The 22,467-nt window shown below is 42.3% G+C and overlaps 1 protein-coding gene across 1 annotated transcript in view; it reads left to right on the top strand.

Moving 5' to 3' along the window:
• PARVA (parvin alpha) overlaps positions 1-21,253 on the top strand; it is a 179,390-nt gene extending 158,137 nt beyond the window's left edge. The window contains exon 14 of the mRNA XM_068554593.1: positions 19,204-21,253. Coding sequence (XP_068410694.1) covers positions 19,204-19,280 — 77 coding nt within the window. The 3' untranslated portion in view covers positions 19,281-21,253. The remainder of the gene's footprint in view (positions 1-19,203) is intronic.
• The last annotated feature ends 1,214 nt before the right edge of the window (positions 21,254-22,467 follow it).

Here is a 22,467-nt window from a genome sequence, read left to right on the forward strand (position 1 = left end):
GACATCTTGGGGGCTGGGCTTACCCTGAGTAGGCAGCCTGTGGCCACCCAACTTATTCCAGCCCCCACAAGCTGGTGGCCCTGAGCCACCAGGTTTCTTCCCACCTTGGTCAGGGAACTCAAAGATGGGGTTGGAGAGACTTCAGAGAAGGGAGGGGCCTCAGACTGGGATGAGACAGTCTGGGGTAGCCCAAATGGGTCCATGGAGGGCATGGCCACACAGGGCCATGTCCCCTTGTGTAAAGCCTGGGTTTCTGCATTAGCAGAGTTCTTCTCCCTCCTAGACTTCTGCATCTTTTAAAGAACCACAAACGCATTTCGGATGGTCCTCTGATGGATGGGAATTGTCACTAATGCCACTGAGTGAGAGGAGCAAACCTAGAGCCCTTTCCCCTTGACCAGAGGCCATTTTTCTCCTCAGAGTGGTCTTGGGTCTGATTTGTCTCTTCCTTGGCCCCAGCCAGCCAGACAGCCTCTGCTCTGACTGTCTATCCAGGTGCCCTACCATCCTGATTGCCTGCTCCCAGATAGGGACTCTGGGCCAGCACAGAGAAATGATCAGAGCAGTGCTAACTTGCTAATCATGTAATTTATTAGCCCAGGGTTTTAAAGAGGCTCTATATTGCAGGGAGTCACGGATCATTCCCAGGAATCCAAAGCTCTTCTCCTAGCTGAGATGCCCTACCTACTGGCCTACGTGGAACTACCTGTGTGGTTGTTGGTTTTCTTGAAAAGAACAGACAATAAACAGTGTCTCTGACTGTAGTGCCCCCCCCCCCCCACCCCACTTCACCAGGCCCACCTCATGGTGATCACCTGTAGGAAGAAGCAATTCAGATTTGCCAAGGAGCAGGGCTTAATCTTTGTGAATGGTACCCCCCTGGAGTTGTGCAGTGCATAGACATAACAGCTCTGCTACTAGGCAAAGATGGGAAAGTGGGAAGGAAACTACCATTTAGGGAGCCCTTCATATGTTCCAGGTGTTTTTTATAAAACCCAATTTTACCAGTGAGCAAACTGATTCGGAGACGTTAAATGACTTTACGCCTTTAACCCACTGTAGTGAAGATGGACTTCAAACTTTAGTGGGCGTTAAAGTTAAAACAGAGGAGACGTATCAAGATGGCAGAGTAGAAGGATTCAGAGCTCACCTCGCCCCATGAACGCCAAAAATACACCTACATGTGGAGTAACTTTCACTGAAAATTAACTGGAGATTGGCAGAAAGACTCTTGTACAACCAGCGCTCAGAAAGAGCCACACAGACTCGGGTAGGAAGGGAAGAGAAGCAATCAGGGACCTGTGCCCCTGGGAGGGGACTCAGAAGAGGAGGGGGATTACGTGGACAGAGATCTCCCTGGGGAGGGAGCGGTTTGAGCCACATGTTGGGCACGCCAGCCCTGAGGTCTAACAAACACCAGGTAGACGAGTTCCCTTAGGCTTGACAATCAGTGGGACTAACAGGAGGGCCGTAAGAAACCTAGGCCCTTCTCACGAAGAGCACACACACTTGCTAGCTCCCAAAACAAGCAGAGGAAGCAGATCGAAACTGCCTGGGACTCTGACCGGTTTCCCACAACTGCCCCAGCCTGAGCGGAGTACCCGCTCCAGCCCCACTTGCTCCGTGATGCTGCTCCACACTAAGGCAGAAGGGCTGCTGTGGCCAAGGGGAGTGCTCGGTTGCGAGGCATGCAGCTGGCTCAGACGTACAACAGCATCTGAAAGGGGTGGGAGAACCCATTACTGGTGCTTACGGAGGAGCGCACTAGAAGCAGTCTGAGACCCTAGCTAGGGCTGGGACTGCCATGGCCCACACACAGACCCACACTGAGTGCCCAGTCCAACACTGCTCTGCTCTGAGATGAGGGTGCCAGTGATGGGAGGGGGAGAGCACACACTTAGGGGGAACAGAGCCAGTTCAGGCCCTGCCCTCAGGGCTTCTGCTTCAGCAACTTGGGACCCAACCTCGCTTCAGATAGGGTGATATCAGCCACTGAGCAGAGCATAAGGCCCAGCTCACACCTAGCTCTGGATCTAGCCCCTTCACCTCCAGCCCCACCTCCCACCAATGTGATACCTGCCAGGACACCATGGGGGAAGATGTGACTCATGCTCATGTCAGATCCAGCTCTCCCACCAAAGCCACTGGGCACATGCAGACTGTATAGGGTCACTCCCGAACAAGGACACCCATTCAAGACCAGAGTAGGTAACTGTTTCACCTAATCTCATAGAGACAGAGGAAGTTAAGCAAAAGGAGAAGACAGAGGAATTTGTTTCAATTGAAAGAACAAGAGAAAACCCCTGAAAAACAACCAATGAAATGAAAATAGATAATTTATCAGATAAAGAGTCCAGAGCATTAGTAATAAGAATGCTAACTGGATTACTGAAAAAAATAGATTAATACAGTGAGAATTTTAATAAAGAACTAGAAAATATAAAAAAGAACCAGTCAGAACTGAAGAATACGATAAATGAAACGAAAAACATGCTAGAAAGAATTAACAGCAGACTAGGTGATACAGAAGAACGTATACGTGATCTGCAAGATAGAATAATGGAAATCACCCTGTCATAACAGCAAGAATAAAAAGAAATTTAAAAAAAAATAAGAACACTTTAAGGGACCTCTGGGACATCAAGCATGAAAAAAAAAAAAAAGAATCAGATTATGGGGGGGGGGGGGGGTCCCAGACGGAGAAGAGGGAGAAAAGTGTCCAAAATGTATTTGATGAAATTATGGCTGAAAAATTCCTGAACCTGAAGAAGAAAACAGATATCCAGGTACAGGAAGCACAGAGGGTCCCAAACAAGATGAACCCAAACAGACCCACACCAAGACATATCATAATTAAAATGGCAAAAGTTAAAGAGAGAATTCTAAAGGCAGCAAGAAAGAAAACAGAGTCATATATATCAGGGAACACCCATAAGGCTATCAGCTGATTTTTCTGCAGAAACTTTGCAGGCCAAAAGGGAGTGGTATGCTATATTTAAAGTGCTGAAAGGGAAAAACCTGCAACCCAGGATACTCTACCCAGCAAAATTATCATTTAGAATTGAAGGAGAGATACAGAACTTCTCAGGCTAGCAAAACTAAAGAGTTCATCAATACTAATATGATCCTAAAAGAAATGTTAAAGAGTCTTCTCTAAGTGGAAAATGGAAGGCTAATACAAGAAGTAAGTATAGGAAAGGAAAAATCCCACTAGTAAAGCAAGTATATAGTAAAGGATGAGGATCAACCAATTAAATAAGCTAACATGAAGATTAAGACCAAAAAAATTGTAAAATCAATTTTAACTGCAACAAACAGTGAAGGAATACACATGAAGATGTAAAATAGGACATCAAAAACACAAAATGTTGGGGAGGGGAGTAAAAAAATGTAGATCTTTTAGAATGTGTTTGAACTTTGACTGTCAGTTACACATAGTTATAAGTCAACATATATGAACCCCATAGTAACCACAAATCAAAAACCTACAATAGATACACAAAAGCTAGATAGAAAGGAACACAAGCATACCACTAAAGAAAATCATCAAACCAAACGGGAAGAAACTAAAAGAAGAAAAGAACAGAGAAGAACTACAGAAACAGCCAGAAAACAAGTAACAAAATGGCAGTAAGTACATACCTATCAATAATCACTTTAAATGTCAATAGACTAAATGCTCCAATCAAGACGTAGGGCAGGGCTTCCCTGGTGGTGCAGTGGTTAAGAATCCGCCTGCCAATGCAAGGGACACGGGTTCGAGCCCTGGTCTGGGAAGATCCCACATGCCGTGGAGCAACAAAGCCCATGCACCACAACTACTGAGTCTGCGCTCTAGAGCCCGCAAGCCACAACTACTGAGCCCACGTGCCACAACTACTGAAGCCCGCACGCCTAGAGCCCGTATTCCGCAACAAGAGAAGCCACTGCAGTGAGAAGCCTGCGCACCCCAACGAAGAGTAGACCCCGCTCGCCACAGCTAGAGAAAGCCCACACGCAGCAACGAAGACCCAACGCAGCCATAAAGGAAGGAAAAGGAGGGAGGGAGGGAAAGGAAGGAAGGAAGGAAAGAGAGAGAGAAAGAAAGAAAGAAAGGAAAGAAAGAAAGAAAGACATAGAGCAGAAAGGAGCAATCAAGATGGTGGAGTAGTCGGACGTGAAGCTCACCTCTTGCCACAAATACATGAAAAGTACATCTACATGTGGAATGATTCTCACAGAATATCTACCAAAGGCTGGCAGAAGACCTCTGACCTCTGAAAGGGCAAGAAAATCTCCATGTAACCGGGTAGAACAAAAGAAAAAAGCAAGAGAAAAAAGAAAGTGAGAAAGGAATCCGAATGGGACCTGCACCCCTGGGAGGGAGCTCTGGAAGAGGAAAGCTTCCTGCACCCTGGGAAGTCCCCTCACCAGTAGGGACATCAGCCAGGACAGAGCTTCAGAGCCTTGGAAGAGAACGCAAGAACCAGTTTGCAGCAGAAAGAATGCAGAGAGACATGCACAGATGGTCAGTGCCACTGCTCTCCTCTCCCCAGTGCATCTGCCAGGGCAAGCGTGGACTGGGTGCAGAAGCTCGGGCTTTGGAGATCAGACCTGGGGAGAGGATTGGGATGGGCTGCATGGAAACAGCCTGAAGGGGCTGGAGTCTGGTGCAACCACACCTGAGTGTGTATGCAGAGGAAGCCTGGGCCACCTTAGAGGCAAGGAGCCATTGTGCGGGTGGCATGCAAGGGAAGGGGTGGGACCCACCATTACACTCTTTTTCCCTACATGTGCTCTCAGGTGGCAGGACACTGCCTACAGGAGCTCCAGGAGCAGTCACAAGCTGCCACTGCCGCTGCCCCATTTCAGGAGCGGTTGTGAACTGCTTCCATTCCCATCACATGCTCTGGGGACATGCATGAGCCACCACCACTGCTGAGAACCCCATGACTGGGCACCAGCTGCTGCATCTACACACTCCCTATTAAGGGGATAACGGCCAGCACACACTGAGGAAAGAGGTGACAGGCATCCATACTAAAAACAGCCCTTGCACCAAAAATACTAAACCCACACAAGCTACACAGGGGCACTTCCACATATAAATAGCCCTCCAAGACCTCAGTAGATAATTATTTCTCCTAAACTCACAGAATAAGAGAAGTATAAGTAAAATGAAGAAGCAGAGGAACCACTCCCTGTTAAAAGACCAAGAGAATTCCCCTGAAAGAACAAACAATGAAACAGATCCCTTCAGCCTAATAGACACCAATTTTGAAAAGGAGATAAAGAAAATACTGAAGGAATTAGGAAAGGCTATCAACAGAAATGCAAAGTACTGTAGAAAGGAACTAGAAACTGTAAAGAGGAACTAAGAAAAATTAGAAAACTCATTTGCCAAGACAAAAACTGGACTAAAGGCAATGAATAGCAGAATAAATAATGCAGAAGAACAAATAAGTGACCTGGAAGATAGAATAATGAAAATCACACAGGACAGCAGGCAGAAAGACCAATTTTTTAAAAAATGAAAGCAATATAAGAGACCTATGGGATAATATAAAGTACGCCAATCTATGTATGATAAGGATTGTAGAAGGGGAAGAAAGAGAAAAGGGGGTTGAAAATGTATTTGAGGATATTATGGCTGAAAACTTCCCAAACCTAAAGAAGGAAACATATCCAGGTACAGGAAGCACAGAGGGTCCCAAACAAGGTAAACCCAAACAGACCTACACTGAAACATATTATAATAAAAATGGCGAAAGTTAGAGAGAGGGTTCTAAAGGCAGCAAGAAAAACACGGAGTTCATTACAAGTGAACATAAGGCTATCAGCTGACTTCTCTACAGAAACGTTGCAGGCTAGAAGGGAGTGGAAAAAACATATTCAAAGTCCAGAAAGGGAAAAATCTGCAACCTAGGATACTCTACCCAGCAAAATTATCATTTAGAATAGAAGCAGAGATAAAGAATTTCTCAGAAAAGCAAAAACTAAAAGAATACAGCAATACTAAACCTATCCTAAAGGAAATATTGAAAGGTCTCCTATAAATAGAAAAGAAGTAAGAATATATAGGAAAGAGAAAATCACAATTGGAAAACAAAGCACCTAAATAAGCGAGTACACAGATTTTTTTAAAAATCAAAAAATGTCTGTGAAAGTGATGATAACCACAATGAACAGCAAAAGGATGAACATGAAGATGTAAAAGAGGACATCAAAGTCATGAAATGTGGCGGAGGAAGAACATGTAGCTTTTTTTTTCATTTCCTAGAATGTGTTTGAGCCTATATGACTACCAGTCTAAGGCGAGTAGATACAGGATGGGGTTAACGTTCTTGAAAAACAGGCTAACCACAAATCAAAAACATACAATAGATTCACAAAAAACAAAAAACAAAAAAAGAGAACATAAGTATAATACAAAAGAAAATCATCGAACCACAAAAAGAAAGGGACAAAGAAGAAATATAAAATCAATGGGGGGGCTTCCCTGGTGGCGCAGTGGTTGAGAGTCTGCCTGCCAATGCAGGGGACACGGGTTCGAGCCCTGGTCTGGGAGGATCCCACATGCCGCGGAGCAGCTGGGCCCGTGAGCCACAGGTACTGAGCCTGCGCGTCTGGAGCCTGTGCTCCGCAACAGGAGAGGCCGCGATAGTGAGGGGCCCACGCACCGCAACGAAGGGTGGCCCCTGCTTGCCGCAACTAGAGAAAGCCCTCGCACAGAAATGAAGACCCAAAACAGCCATAAATAAATTAATTAAAAAAAAAAATCAATGGGAAAAAAATGTTAAAATGGCAATAAATAGATATCTATCAATAATTACCTTAAATGTCAATGGACACAATGCTCCAATCAAAACACACAGAGTAGCAGAGTGGATTTTTTTAAAAAAAGAGCCTACAATATGCTGCCTACAAGAAACCCACTTCAGGGCAAAGGATATATATAGATTGAAAGTGAGGGGATGGAAAGATATTTCAAGCAAACGGGAATGAAAAAACAGAGGTTACAATTCTCATATCAGACAAAATGACTTTAAAACATAGGCCATAAAGAAAGATAAAGGACACTGTATAATGATAAAAGGATCAATACAGGAAGAGGATTGTATACTTGTCAACATACATGCACCTAATATAGGAGCACCCAAATACATAAAACAAATACTAACAGACATAAAGAGAGAAAATGACAGTAATATAATAATAGTAGGAGACTTTAACACCCCACTCACATCAATGGACAGATCTTCTCGACAGAAAATTAATAAGGTAACAGATCTTAAATGATACAGTAGAACAGTTATACATAATTGATATTTTCAGAACATTACATCCAAAAAATCAGAATACACATTCTTTTCAAGTGCACATGGAACATTCTCTAGGATTGAACACATACTAGGGTACAAAGCAAGCCTCAACAAATCTAAGAGTATCTAAATTATCTCAAACATCTTTTCTGACCACACCAGCATGAAACTAGAAATCAACCACAGAAAAAGAAATGAGAAAAAAATGATTACATGGAGATTAAACAACATACTACTAAAAAACCACTGGATCAACGATGAAATCAAAAAGGAAATTTAAAAATACCTTGAGACAAATGACAGTGAAAACACACCATACAAAATCTTTGGGATGCAGCAAGAGCAGTTCTCAGAGGAAAGTTCATAGCGACACACGCCTTTCTCAGAAAACAAGAAAAATCAAGTAAAAACCTAACCTACACTTAAAAGAATTAGAAAAAGAAGAACAAACAAAACCTAAAGTCAGCAGAAGGAAGGAAATAATAAAGATCAGAGAGCAAATAAATAAAATAGAGATTAAAAAAACAATAGACATTCTCTGACATAAATCGCAGCAGGATTTTTTTTTGATCCACCTCGTAATGATAATTAAAACAAAGATAAACAAATGGGACCTAATTAAACTTAAAAGGTTTTGCACAGCAAAGTAAACCATAAACACGAAAAGACAACCCACAGAATGGGAGAAAATATTTGCAAAGGAAGCAACTGACAAGGGATTAATCTCCAAAATATACAAACAGCTCAAGCAGCTCAATATCCAAAAAACCCAAAAAACCCAATCAAAAAGTGGGCAGAAGATCTAAATAGACGTTTCTCCAAAGAAGACATACAGATGGCTAAAAAGCACATGAAAAGATGTTCAACATCACTAATTATTAGAGAAATGCCCATCAAAACTACAATGAGGTATCACCTCACAGTGGTCAGAATGACCATCATCAAAAAAATCTACAGGGGCTTCCCTGGTGGCACAGTGGTTGAGAGTCTGCCTGCCAATGCAGGCCACACGGGTTCAATCCCTGGTCTGGGAAGATCCCACATGCCACGGAGCAACTAGGCCTGTGAGCCACAACTACTGAGCCTGCGTGTCTGGAGCCTGTGCTCCGCAACAAGAGAGGCCGCAACAGTGAGAGGCCCGCGCACCGTGATGAAGAGTGGCCCCCGCTTGCCACAACCAGAGAAAGCCCTCGCACAGAAACGAAGACCCAACACAGCCAAAAATAAATAAATAAATAAATAAATGTGGGGTTTAAAAAAAAAAAAGTGGATACATTTAGGAATGGAAGCAATGTTTAAAAAAAATCTACAAATAGTAAATGCTAGAGAGGATGTGGAGAAAAGGGAACCCTCCTACACTGTTGGTGGGAATGTAATTGGTACAACTATTATGGAGAACAGTATGGAGGCTCCTTAAAAAACTAAAAATAGAACTACCATATGATCCTGCAATCCCACTCCTGGACATATACCCAGATAAAACCATAATTCAAAAAGATACATGCACCCCTATGTTCATTGCAGCACAATTTACAATAGCCAGGACGTGGAATCAACCTAAATGTCCATTGACAGAGGAATGGATAAAGAAGATGTGGTGTGTGTGTGTGTGTGTGTATATATATATATATACACACACATATATACATATATACACACACATACATACAATGGAATATTACTCAGCCATAAAAAAGAATGAAAGAATGTCATCTGCAGCAACATGGATGGACCTAGAGATTCTCATACTCAGTGAAGTAAGTCAGACAGAGAAAAACAAATATCATAATCACTTATATGTGGAATCTAAAAAAATGTTACAAATGAACCTATTTACAACACAGAAATAGAGTCACAGATGTAGAAAACAAATTTATGGTTACCGGGGCGGGGGGGGGGGAAGGAGGGGAGGGATAAACTGGGAGATTGGAATTGACATATACACACTACTATATATAAAGTAGATAACTAAAAGACCTACTGTATAGCATGGGGAATTCTTCTCAATACTCTGTAATGACCTACATGGGAAAAGAATTTTAGAAAGAGTGGATATATGTATATGTATAACTGATTCACTTTGCTGTACAGCAGAAACTAACACAACACTGCAAATCAACTATACTCCAATAAAAATTAAATTTTAAAAAACAATAGGAAAAAAAGCAATAAAACCAAGAGCTGGTTCTTTGAAAGGGTAAACAAGATTGACAAACCTCTAGCCAGGCTCACCAAGAAGAAAAGAGAGAGAACCAAAATAAACAAAATAAGAAATGAAAAAGGAGACATAACAACCCATACCACAGAAATACAGAAAACCATAAGAGAATACTATGAACAATTATATGCCAACAAATTCGACAACCTAGAAGAAATGGACAAGTTTCTAGAAACATACAGCCCACGGAAATTGAATCAAGAAGAAACAGATAATTTGAACAGACTGATCACTAGAGATGAAGTAGATGACCAGATGGCTTCACAGGCGAATTCTACCAAACATACAAAGAACTTTTACCGATCCTTCTCAAACTCCTCCAAAAAATTGAAGAGGAGGGAACACTCCCAAAGACATTCTATGAAGCCACCATCATCCTGATACCAAAGCCAGCCACAGCAATCAGATGAGAAAAAGAAATAAAAGGTATCCAAATTGGAAGGGAAAAGGTAAAATTGTCATTATATGCAGATGTCATGATTCTGTATAGAGAAAACCCTAAAGACTCCACAAAAAAACTACTAGAACTGATAAATGAATTCAGCAATGTAGCAGGATACAAGATTAACAAGATTCTTTTTTTTTTTAAATAGTTTCCTTTGCTGTGCAAAAGCTTGTAAGTTTGATTAGGTCCCATTTTATTTTTGTTTTGTACATATGTACAATGGAATACTACTCAGCCATAAAAAAAGAACGAAATAATGTCATTTGCAGCAACATGGATACAACTTGAGATTATCATACTAAGTGAGGTAAGTCAAAGAGAAAGACAAATATCATATGATATCACTTATATGTGGAATCTAAAATATGACACAAATGAACCTATCTACAAAACATAAACAGACTCACAGACATAGAGAACAGACTTGTGCTTGCCAAGGGGGAGGGGGTTGGGGGAGGTTTGGGTTAGCAGAGATAAGCTATTATATATGGAATGGATAAACAATACGGTCCTACTGTATATTCAGTATCCTATGATAAACCATAATGGAAAAGAATATATATATATATATATATATATATATATATATATATATATATATATATATATATATATATATGTATATATCTGAATCACTTTTCTGTACAGCAGAAATTAACACATTGTAAATCAACTATGCTTCAATATAAATAAATAAATTGATAGATACATTTAAAAAAAAAAGAAAAGAAGACACAGGGTGGCTGATCGGATAAAGAAAAAAATGCCCATCTAAATGCTGCTTACAAGAGACTCACTTCAGAACTAAAGATACACACAGACTGAAAGTGAGGGAAAGGAAGAATATTTCATGCAAATGGAAAGACCAAAGCAGGAGTAACAATACTCATATAAGACAAAATAGACTTTAAAACAAAGTCTATAGCAAAAGACAAGGGCATTAAATAATGATAAAGGGATCAAAGAAGAAGAGGATAAAACACTTGTTAACATATATGCACTTAAATATATAAAGCAAACATTGACATAACAGGAGAAATTGACAGTAATACAATAATAGTAGGGGACTTTTTTAAAATTTATTTTTTGGCTGTGTTGTGTCTTCATTGCTGCACACGGGCTTTCTCTAGTTGCAGCGAGTGGTGGCTACTCTTCGTTGCAGTGCGTGGGCTTCTCATTGCAGTGGCTTCTCTTGTTGTGGAGCACGGGCTCTAGGCACACAGGCTTCAGTAGTTGTGGCACGGCATGTGGGATCTTCCCAGACCAGGGCTTGAACCCGTGTCCCCTGCATTGGCAGGCGTATTCTTAACCACTGTGCCACCAGGGAAGTCCCAGTAGGGGACTTTAATACCCACTTACATCAATGAACAGATCAGCAGAAGAAAATCAGTAAGGAAACAGTGGTCTTAAATGACACATTAGATTAGTTGGACCTAATAGATGTCTACATTCCACTCAGAAACAGCCGAATACACATTTTTTTCAAGTGCACATGGAATGTTCTCCAGGATAGAGCACATGCTAGGCCACAAAACAAGTCTCAACAAATTTAAGAGGATAGAAATTATATCAAGCATTTTCCCAAACACAATGGTATGAAACTAGAAATCAGTTACAGGAAGAAAAATGGGAAAAGCATGAACACATGGAGACTAAACAATGTTCTACTTTAAAAAACCGGTGGGTCAATGAAAAAATCAAAGAAGAAAGCAGAAAATACCTCGAGACAAACGAAAATGGAAACACAACTTTCCAAAATCTGTGGGATGCAGGAAAAGCAGTTCTAAGAGGGAACCTTATAGCAATAAGCGACTATTTAAAGAAATAAGAAAAAAATCTCTAATAAACAATCTAACTGACCATCTAATGGAATTAGAGGAAGAAGAACAAACAAAGCCCAAAGTTAGCAGAAGGAAGGAAATAATAAAGATCAGAGAGTAAATAAATAAAATAGAGACCAAAAAAAAAAAAAAAAAAAAACCCAGGGCTTCCCCGGTGGCGCAGTGGTTGAGAATCCACCTGCCAATGCAGAGGACACGGGTTCGATCCCTGGTCTGGGAAGATCCCACATGCCACGAAGCAACTAAGCTCGTGTGCCACAACTACTGAGCCTGTGCTCTAGAGCCCATGAGCTACAACTACTGAGCCCGTGTGCCACAACTACTGAAGCCCATGCGCCTAGAGCCCGTGCTCCACAACGAGAGAAGCCACTGCAATGAGAAGCCCGCGCACCGCAACGAAGAGTAGCCCCTGCTCACCGCAACTAGAGAAAGCCTGCGTGCAGCAACGAAGACCCAACACAGCCAAAAATAAATTAAAAAATAATAATAATAATAATTTTTTTTTAAAAACCCAAATATCAATGAAACCAAAAGCTGGCGTTTTTTTAAAAGATAAACAAATTTGACAGATTTTTTACCCAAGCTCATCAGGAAAAAAAAAAAAAAAACACGAGAGGACCCCAAAAAACAAAATAAGAAATGAAAGAAGAGAAATAACAACCAATATCACAGAGATACAAAAAAAATCATAAGAGAATACTATGAACAGTTATATGCCAAAAAATTGGACAACCTAGAAGAAATGGTCAAATTTCTAGAAACATACAACCTTCCAAGACTGAATCAGGAAGAAACAGTCTGAACAGAGTGATCACTAGTAGTGAATTGAATTTGTAATTTTAAAAAACCAAACAAACAAACAAACAGAAAAAAACTCCCAGCAAACAAAAGTCCCGAAAGCTTCACAGGGAAATTCTACCAAACGTATGAAGGAAGAACTAATATCATCCTTCTCAACTATTAAAAAAATTGAAGCGGAGAGAACATTTGTAAATTCATTCTACAAGGCCATCATTACCCTGATACCAAAATCAGGCAAAGACACTACAAAAAAAAAGAAAGAAAGAAAGAAAATTGCAGGCCAATATCTAAGATAAATATAAACAAAAATTCTCAACAAAATATTACCAAACCAAATTCAACAATATAAAAATCCCAAAATCAAGTGTGATTTATTCCAGGAATGCAAGGATGGTTCAATATCCCCAAATCAGTATGATACATCACATTAACAAAAAGAAGGATAAAAATCACACTATTATCTCAATAGGCACAGAAAAGGCATTTGACAAAATTCAACATCCATTCATGACAAAAATTCTCATCAAAGTTGTTATAGAAGGAACATATCTCAATATAATAAAGGCGATTTATGACAAACTCACAGCTAACACCATACTCAACAATGAAAAGGTAAAAAAGCTTTTTCTCTAGAACCAGGAACATGACAAGGATGCCCATTCTCATCACTTCTGGTTAACATAGTTTGGAAGTCCTAGCCATAACAATCGGAAAAGAAATAGAAATAAAAGGCATCCAACCAGATGGGAAGAAGTAAAACTGTAACTTTGTAGATGACATGATACTATGTATTGAAAACTCTAAAGTCTCCACCAGAAAACGATCAGAACTAATAAGTGAATTCAGTAAAGTTGCAGGATATAAGAATACCTAGGAATAAACTTAACTAAGGAGGTGAAAGTCCTATAATCTGAAAACCATAAAACACTTATGAAGGAAATTGAAGATGATTCAGAGAAATGGAAAGATATCACATGTTCATGGATTGGAAGAATTAATATTGTTAAAATGTCCATACTACCCAAAGCAATCTACAGATTTAACACAATCCCTACCAAAATACCCATGACATTTTTCACAAAACTAGAACAAATAATCCTAAAACGTATATGTAACCACAAAACACCCCAAATTGCAAAAGCAATCTCAAGAAAAAAGAACAAAGCTGGAGGAATCACTCGCCCTGACTTTAGACTATACTACAAAGCTACAGTAATCAAAATAGCATGGTACTGGCACAAAAACAGACACATAGATCAATGGAATAGAATAGAGAGCCCAGAAATAAACCCACACACTTGTGGTCAATTAATCTACAACAAAGGAGGCAAGAATATACAATGGAAAAAAGACAGTCTCTTCAATAAGTGGTACAAGGAAAACTGGACAGCTACATGTAAAAGAATGAAATTAGAACACTTGTTCATATCATATACAAAAATAAACTCAAAATGAATTAAAGACCTAAATTTAAGACTTGAAACCATAAAACTCCTAGAGGACAACATAGGCAGAACACTCTTTGACATAAGTTGTAGCAATATTTTGGGGGCTCGCTCTCCTAACACAAAAGAAATAAAAGCAAAAATAAATAAATGGGACCTAATTAAACTTAAAAACTTGCACAGCAAAAGAAATATTGACAGAATGAAAAGACAACCTACTGAATGGGAGAAAATATTTGCAAATGATATTACCAGTAAGTGGTTAGTTTCCAAAATATATAAATAGTTCATACAACTCAATATCAAAGAAGTCAAACAACCTGATTAAAAAATGGGCAGATGCACGTCTGGAGCTTGTGCTCCGCAACGGGAGAGGCTGCAGCAGTGAGAGGCCTGCACACCACGATGAAGAATGGCCCCCACTTGCCGCAACTAGAGAAAACCCTCGCACAGAAACGAAGACCCAACACAGCCAAAAGGAGGGAGAGAGAGAGAGAGAGAGGGAGAGAGAGAGGGAGAGAGAGAGAGAGAGAGGGAGAGAGAGAGAGAGGGAGAGAGAGAGAGAGGGAGAGAGAGAGAGAGAGAGAGAGAAAGAGAGAGAGAAAGAGAGAGAGAAAGAGAGAGAGAAAGAGAGAGAAAAGAAAGAAAGAAAGAAAGAAAGAAAGAAAGAAAGAAAGAAAGAAAGAAAGAAAGAAAGAAAGAAAGAAAGAAAGAAAGAAAGAAAAAGAAAGAAAGAAAGAGAAAGAAAGGAAGGAAGGAAGGAAGGAAGGAAGGAAGGAAGGAAGGAAGGAAGAAAGAAAGAAGCTTTCATTAAAAAAAAAAAAGGGCAGAAAACCTGAATAGACATTTTTCCGAAGAACATGTACAGATGACCAACGGGCACATGAAAAGCTGCTCAACATGACTAATCATCAGAGAAATGCAACTCAAAACAATAATGAGATATCACCTCACACCTGTCAGAATGGCTACCATCAAAATGTCTGCAAATAATAAATGCTGGAGAGGGTGTGGAGAAAAGAGAACCCTTCTACACTGTTGGTGGGAATGTAAACTGTTGCAACCACTATGGAAACAGTATGGAGCTTCCTCAAAAACTAAAAATAGAACTGCCATATGATCCAGCAATTCCACTGCTGGGTATATATCTGGAAAAGATGAAAACTAATTCAAAAAGATACATGCACCCTGGTGTTCACAGCAGCACTATTTACAATAGCCAAGATATGGAAGCAACCCAAGTGCTCATCAACAGATGAATGGATTAAGAAGATGTGGTATATATATAATATGGAATACTACTCAGCCATAAAAAAGAATGAAATAGTGCCATTTGCAGCAATGTGGATGGACCTAGAGAATATTATGCTTAGTGAAATAAGCCAGAGAAAGAAAAATACTATATGATTTCACTTATATGTGGAATCTAAAAAATAAAACAGATGAATATAACAAAACAGAGACTCACAGATATGAGAACAAACTAGTGATTACCAGTGGGGAAAGGGAAGGAGGGAGAGGAAAGATAGTGGTAGGGGATTAACAAACTACTATGCCTAAAATAAATAAGCAACAAGGATATACTGTACAGCATAGGAAAATATAGCCATTGTTTTATAATAACTTTAAATGGAGTAAAATCTATAAAAATATTGAATCACTGTGTTATACACCTGAAACTAATATAACACTGTAAATCAACTATACTGCAATAAAAGGAAAAAGAAATCAATTGGAGTAAATTAAATGGTCATTTTGAAACATTCTCCCATATTGGACATTTTCTTTCTCTAGCAATCTTAGAACTCCCCTGTCTTTAAAAGGGAAAAACAAATCCTCCCGCCTCCATCCATAGCTCTCCTTCCTCAGGCTCCCAAGTTCACCCTTTGCACCCATGCCCATTGCCTCCACCTCTCATCTGCCCATTCTGCTGTTAACACCTTGCCACCACCTGCACATGGCCTTGCTCTCTCCCAAGCCACCAGCAGGACCATGTCCCCTGGGAACTCTTTCCAGCCCTTACTCTCTTCACCCTCTTGGGAGCATGTGGCTCTATTGGTCATCCCCTCTTTCTGGAATTTTCTTTCTTGGCTTCCAGGACACTGGGAAATCATTCATGCATTTATTTATTAATATCTTTTGAGGTCTGTGCATGCCAGGTACTGGGCCAGGCACTGGAGCAAAACAAGATCAACTCTGCAGTCACGTTGGTCACACTCCGAGCAGAGGCAGATTTCATCAGATAAGCACACAAACCACTGCTTGAGAACTGGAGTGAGTGCTATGAAGTAAGAGTGCGGGGGTTTTGAGAACATAAGACAGGGTGCCCTCACCAAGGCCAGGTGTCAAGGCTTCACTCAGGAGGCAGTGCTTTGAGCTGAGGTCTGCAAGAGGATCAGGAGGCAGCTACTTGGGAAGAACAATCTAGATGTTGCAACAGCATGTGCAGAGGCCAAGATGATGGAGGAGCACAGCCTATTGGGACGTTATGAAAGGAAGCCCCTGTGACCAGTGCAGAGTGAATGAGGGGGAACGTGGCATGAAGTGAGACTGGAAGGGTGGGCCGGAGTCAGCTTTTGCCTTGTAAAACCATGGATTAGGATTCGGGACTTTATCTTATGTGAAATAGCTGTATGGGCATACAGGTTGTGACCTGCACAATCCCTGGGGCCAGAGTTATATTGTAGTCTGTGGTAATGATACCTTGGAAATATGAATGGTGTGCCCTGGAGTTGTGCAGTGTGCATCCTGCACAACCATACCCAGAAGCCAAATAGTCTAGCTGCAGTGGGTAGAATGGACTGGAGAGGGCAAGAGGCTTTGAGGAGCTCAGTTAGGAGCCTGCTGCAGTGGCCCCAGTGTCAGCCTACCTTCCCCTTCACGCTCACTCCCTTAGTGAGCTCACCTTTGTCCCTGTCTGCCTTTCTAGCAGTTCCTTCTTAGGGTAACTTCCTAATCTTTGACTTGGGTGGAATTTAAGGAACACTCATCACCAAGCAGTCAGGGGAGGACAGGAATCAGCCCAGAGGGCATAGGACCCTACCTGACAGAGGGTGATTCAGCATGAGCAAGGCAAAGTAGCAGGGCTCAGCCACTGGGCAGGGTCCAAGCTGGACACTCACATATGTGCACAAACCAACATGGGAGCAGAAAGGAAGCTGAGCTCCAGGCCTCACGGGTGGTCCCTGATCCCCTGGTCTATCGGCAAGAGAGCCTGGAGCAGAGTCTGAGCCCAGCAGGGGTGGAGTAGGGTTGGTCTACAACTGGGATAAGGCCTGGGAGGGGCCAGGCAGGATGGGGCCCAGGGGTTTGGGGAGCCCTAAGGAGATTCCCCAGCCCTGGGCCCTTGGCTTATGGCCCAGTAGGTGTTGATCTTTGCGGGGCCTAGGGCCTGGGCACACCTGACTGTGGCAGCTACAACTGCAAGAGTCCCAAGGCTAAGACCTGGAACCACAGCCCAGCCTGCCAGAGCCACCGGCCTCCCGCTCTGCTGGTCCTGGATGATCCCTGTTCCTGTTGACCATGCCGCTGCTGGAGCCCTGACATTGTCCCCCAGTCCCTTCCCTCCCAGCGACTCAGCCTCCCACCTTTGAAACCCAGAGCATTTATTATTTTCTATTATTTTCTCTTACATCATTTACTTCATCAGACCTTCTGCACAGTTAGGGTTTTTTTCCAATAACTTTAGTGAAATATTATCCAACGAGCCACCATGTAACCAGCACCCAGCTCAAGGGATACAGCAATCCCAGCTCCCCAGACTTCCCTCCGCTTGCCCTTTTTGGACATAATCTTCAACCTCAACTCTCCTGACTTGTATAGTCATCAGGCTTTTGCCTTTTTCCTTCTTTTTTTTTTTTTAAACTTTTCCTTTTCCTTCTATTACCTCAGTCTGCATCCCTAAGTAGTAGGCAGAGTTCCTTTCTTTGTTTTCACTACGCCAGTTCCTCAGGGAAGGCACTCCCACAGGGGTGTGAGTGCAGAGGGGCAAGCGCAGGGTGGGGCCTTGGTGGGGAGGAGAAGGCAGAGGAGTCCACAGAGGGTTAGAGGGGCAGCCAGAGGAGGTGACCAATATAGAGAAGGAAGAGGGGGAGGGGTCAGGGGAAGTGAGGGCGGGAGGAAATGGTTGTATAAAAGCTCAGGACAGGGGGCTTCCCTGGTGGCACAGTGGTTGAGAATCTGCCTGCCAATGCAGGGGACGCAGGTTCGAGCCCTGGTCTGGGAAGATCCCACATGCCGCGGAGCAACTAGGCCCCTGAGCCACAACTACTGAGCCTGCGCGTCTGGAGCCTGTGCTCCACAACAAGAGAGGCCGCGATAGTGAGAGGCCTGCGCACCGCGATGAAGAGTGGCCCCCGCTCGCCGCAACTAGAGAAAGCCCTCGCACAGAAACGAAGACCCAGCACAGCCATAAATAAATAAATAAATAAATAAAAATTTAAAAAAAAATAAAAGCTCAGGACCCACGGTGGAACTCTCCTGAAAATATAATCCAGCTCCCAGCCTCAAACCCGGCCGCCTTGCTCTGTCCTTAATCTTTCGGGTGACACATAATCTACTGAGTACTCCCTGCCGGGTGGGCTCCTCTGCCCTTTAGGGGCCCTCCCACCCATCTTAAGGGAGAGGCAGCTTAGTCCTAACTCACCTCCTCGTCCCGCAGTGTAGCTGCAGGCCCTCCCCTCCTTGCCACCCATCACGGCTGGCTCTGTGGGGCAGGGTGAAGGCAGAGGGAGAGGGGCCCCGAGAGACAGGTGAGACCCAGGGCACAGAGTCGGGTCAGGGGCCTCTCGCCTGGGATTCTGTTTCGAGGGCAAAGACTACATGTTCTGGGGTCTGCTTTCTTTCAGTGAGAGAAGAGACACCCATGCCCCAGCACCTCTGCCCCTCGCTGCCCCCTGCTCTGAATTCTTGCTGCACACACTGCCCATCCTTCAACACCCACCTGCCCCTGGTTGTCTCATGGGGATGCTCTTCTCTCCCAGCAGGACAGGGAGCTAGCTCTGCAGGAGCACAGAATGATGTCCTGTGGGAGAGGGGGAGACACCCTCCCCAGGACCATGTGGTGGGGGGCAGAAGGAAGAGGACACCCGATGCCAGTTTGGGGCCATGTGGCACCACTGAAGCAATGTGTGTTTTTTTGTTTTCTATGCAGACATTGTCAACTGTGACCTGAAATCCACACTGCGAGTGTTGTACAACCTCTTCACCAAGTACCGGAACGTGGAGTGAGGGGCAGACTGGACCGTCCCCTGAACCGCCTTAACCTGCTTATTCCTGTCTCTTGCTCTGTGCTCTCTCCCAAGTCCGCCTGCTCTATTCCCAGAGATAGTGGAAACTCAGATTAGGAAGGAAATGATCAGTAAGTCAGTGGGCTGACCCACACCTCCCAGGCTCTAAAGCTGACCCTGCAATGGCTTGTGAAGGTTATCGCCATCCTGGTGCCAGGTCCAGATTTCCCTCAGTGTGATTTGGAACCAACTTAGGCCCAAGAGCCCACCCTCAGAAGATGAAAATAAAGATAACAGTTACCATTTAATGGGTATAACCTATGGGCTGGGCACCACACTAAGTGCTCTGAGCTACTCAAACTCACGAATACTCATGACTCCTATTGAAGCAGATGTTATCAGCCCCTTTTACAGATACAGAAACTGAGGCTCAGAGAGTTTACATGACTTGCCAGAAGCTGCCATTTGTTTTTCTTCTTTGAAGAACATATGTGTTAATAACCAGCCCGTTGCATTACAGTCTCTGCACATTCTATTCTTGTGTGTGTGTGTGTGTGTGTGTGTGTACGTGTGCACCTGTGCCCTCCAAGAAGACAGGAGCCCCCTGATCTCACCACCAGGCAGGCTAGGTCAGGGCTCAGTGATTCACACTGAAATTGGCAAATCAAATTTCACCCAATTAATAGTGTGTGTGTGGCAGGAGTCATGTCCCTCAACTCCTTCGCAAATGAAAATTACTCTTAATTCCTTCAGATTTGTAATAACCCCTTACTCTGGTTTCAGGGTGACATTTGGGGTGGATTCTGCTTAAAATTAATGGAGTGGCACATTTTGCAGCCTTCTTGCTTGATTGCATGTAATGGAAGTGCCCTATATTTTCCTACAAAATAAGTCCTCAATTCACTATCGTTAGGCAAATGTACAATATACCCAGGCACCACAGAGAGCTGGGCGCGGGCCCATGTGAGCAGGGCTTGGGAAATAGGGCTCTTCAACAGGGACCCTTGAGCTTAAAGAAAGGAACTCCTTTTTGCCCTCTAATTGATCATTTAGACCATTTCTGGCTAAGTCTGCCCACATGCAATTACTGGCTAATTCAGGCGAGGAAAAATGTAAGTTATTTAGACCCAAGCTGAGTGGTTTCCTTGCGTGGGTTACCCGCAGGCTTGTGGCTACATGGATCCCTTCTACGTGAACCCAAATTTGGAATACAGGGCTCTAGTTGTCCCAGCCTGCGGGGCCTGGAGGGATAGGAAAGGGGATGAAGTGGGGGTGAGTAGGAGGACAAGAAGCGTGGGGCAAATACTTGCACACTTAGTATGCATGGGACCCCCTTAGACCGAAGGTTGCAGCTTGGGGTACTTAACACTCATACTCATAAGTTGACCAAGCCCTTGGGATAATTAATAACTTGTACTGATATTATATCTTCATTATAGAATTTTCCTAAGTATGCTCAGTGGACACCAGTCTGTATCCCCACCGCCAGAAGTCTATGCCTGCTTTGTCACTACTTTAGGCCCAATTGCACAAAGCCCATCCCTAGTTTGAGGAATTCACTGTGATCTCTGTCTACACCACCCAGAGGGAGGCCTCCCATCATGTCCAAAACATTCCTTCCAGCTTTTCATCACTTCTTACTCTATGGTCTAGCTGCAGTCACGCAGAACCCATACAATTTCGATATACTACCTGTTTCTGGGGAGATTTTGCTCTAAGAAAGAAGTATTACTTAGCATAATGAGCATTAAGGATAGAAAGAAAATGTACTCTCTGTGTCAATTTGTGTAAAAGTATACAATTCTTTTTACATAATTAGTGAAATATTTCATTTGTCATTAGGAAACACTAAATACTGTGATATTTGTTTGCTCTCTTTTAAATTCCTGATAGCAAATCAACATAAATAATTGCTTTGTCTCCTTGAGCAATACTAAGGCAGGATGAAATAAATAATGCATTCATTTAAACGTGCTTTGCTCTATGAATTTTGTCTCGTTTTTTTGTGTTCTTTTCTTATATTCAAGCTGCAAATGGACAGTGGACAAGTGGCCTTATTAAGAGCACTCTTTTTTTATATTTTACAAATATACTGTATGAAGACGCGTCAGAACACTCGGAAACTTTTTTAATAGCAGGTCTAATTTATCAGAAAATTGTATTTCGAGACTGAGGTCTTCACCACAGTCCATAATCCCAGGGCTTGGGCCTGGTTTTATAACACTGCCATCTCATTTAGAGGTTTTTGTTTAGATTCTGGAACCTTCTGTGTAATACATGACTATGTTTTTGAAGGGGGGTAAAAGGCATCAGGAAACAAATAAACCAAACTTAACCCTCATCTCTTTTAAAAGAAAAAAGAAAAGCTGAGGCAAGAATCAAGTCTCTGTAGGCTCACTGTGTCCTTTTTTTCCCTTTTTCCTCTTTTCTAAATTTAAATTCATTGATTTTTTAATACTTGATGTATAAATGGTACAAAATTTAAAAAGTGTGAATAGGTATCTAGTGAAAAACCTACTTTCTCTCCCTCCCCTCCCCCAGCAGCCAGTACCTGTCCCCAGAAGCAACTATTTTGTTCTGTTTCTTATATTCACTTCCAGAGATACCCCAACAATATAAAGCATATAATTATTTGTCAACATACATATAAAATCATTCTTTAAACATAAATAGCATATTATACATAGTATCATGCACATTGCTTTTTTCACTTAATGTTCTATCTTGGAGATTGTTCTGCACTGAGTATTAAAACTTCTTACAGTTTAAAATGAGAATATGAGTACTTTATAAATACAAATGCACATCTCTGGTCTGCATGAGCTAGAAAACGAAAGCCCTACCAGAAGGAGGTAATGTTGCCTAGACAGTGATTTCAAAAATCAAGACTGGTACCTACTGGGGTGGGGGGGTAGGGAGGGCATTACCAGAAACATTCTTCTGTGCCCTAAACTGAATTTATTTTTTTAAAGGCCTCCTTTGGACTATTATGGCGAATGATGTACAGTTTGATTAAGCTTTTATTTGTACATATTACTAGGGCTACTAATTTGTAATTGACTAAGAAAGTGCTAAAGGTTACTGGGTACCCCACAGTATCCTGCTATAAGCCCGATGCCTGTGCAGTGCCTGTCCACTCTATGGGAAGGTCCAATTTCACATGTGCAGGCACAGAACTGACATTTCCA

Source organism: Eschrichtius robustus, chromosome 11, assembly GCF_028021215.1.
Source record: "Eschrichtius robustus isolate mEscRob2 chromosome 11, mEscRob2.pri, whole genome shotgun sequence".
Lineage (NCBI taxonomy): Eukaryota > Metazoa > Chordata > Mammalia > Artiodactyla > Eschrichtiidae > Eschrichtius > Eschrichtius robustus.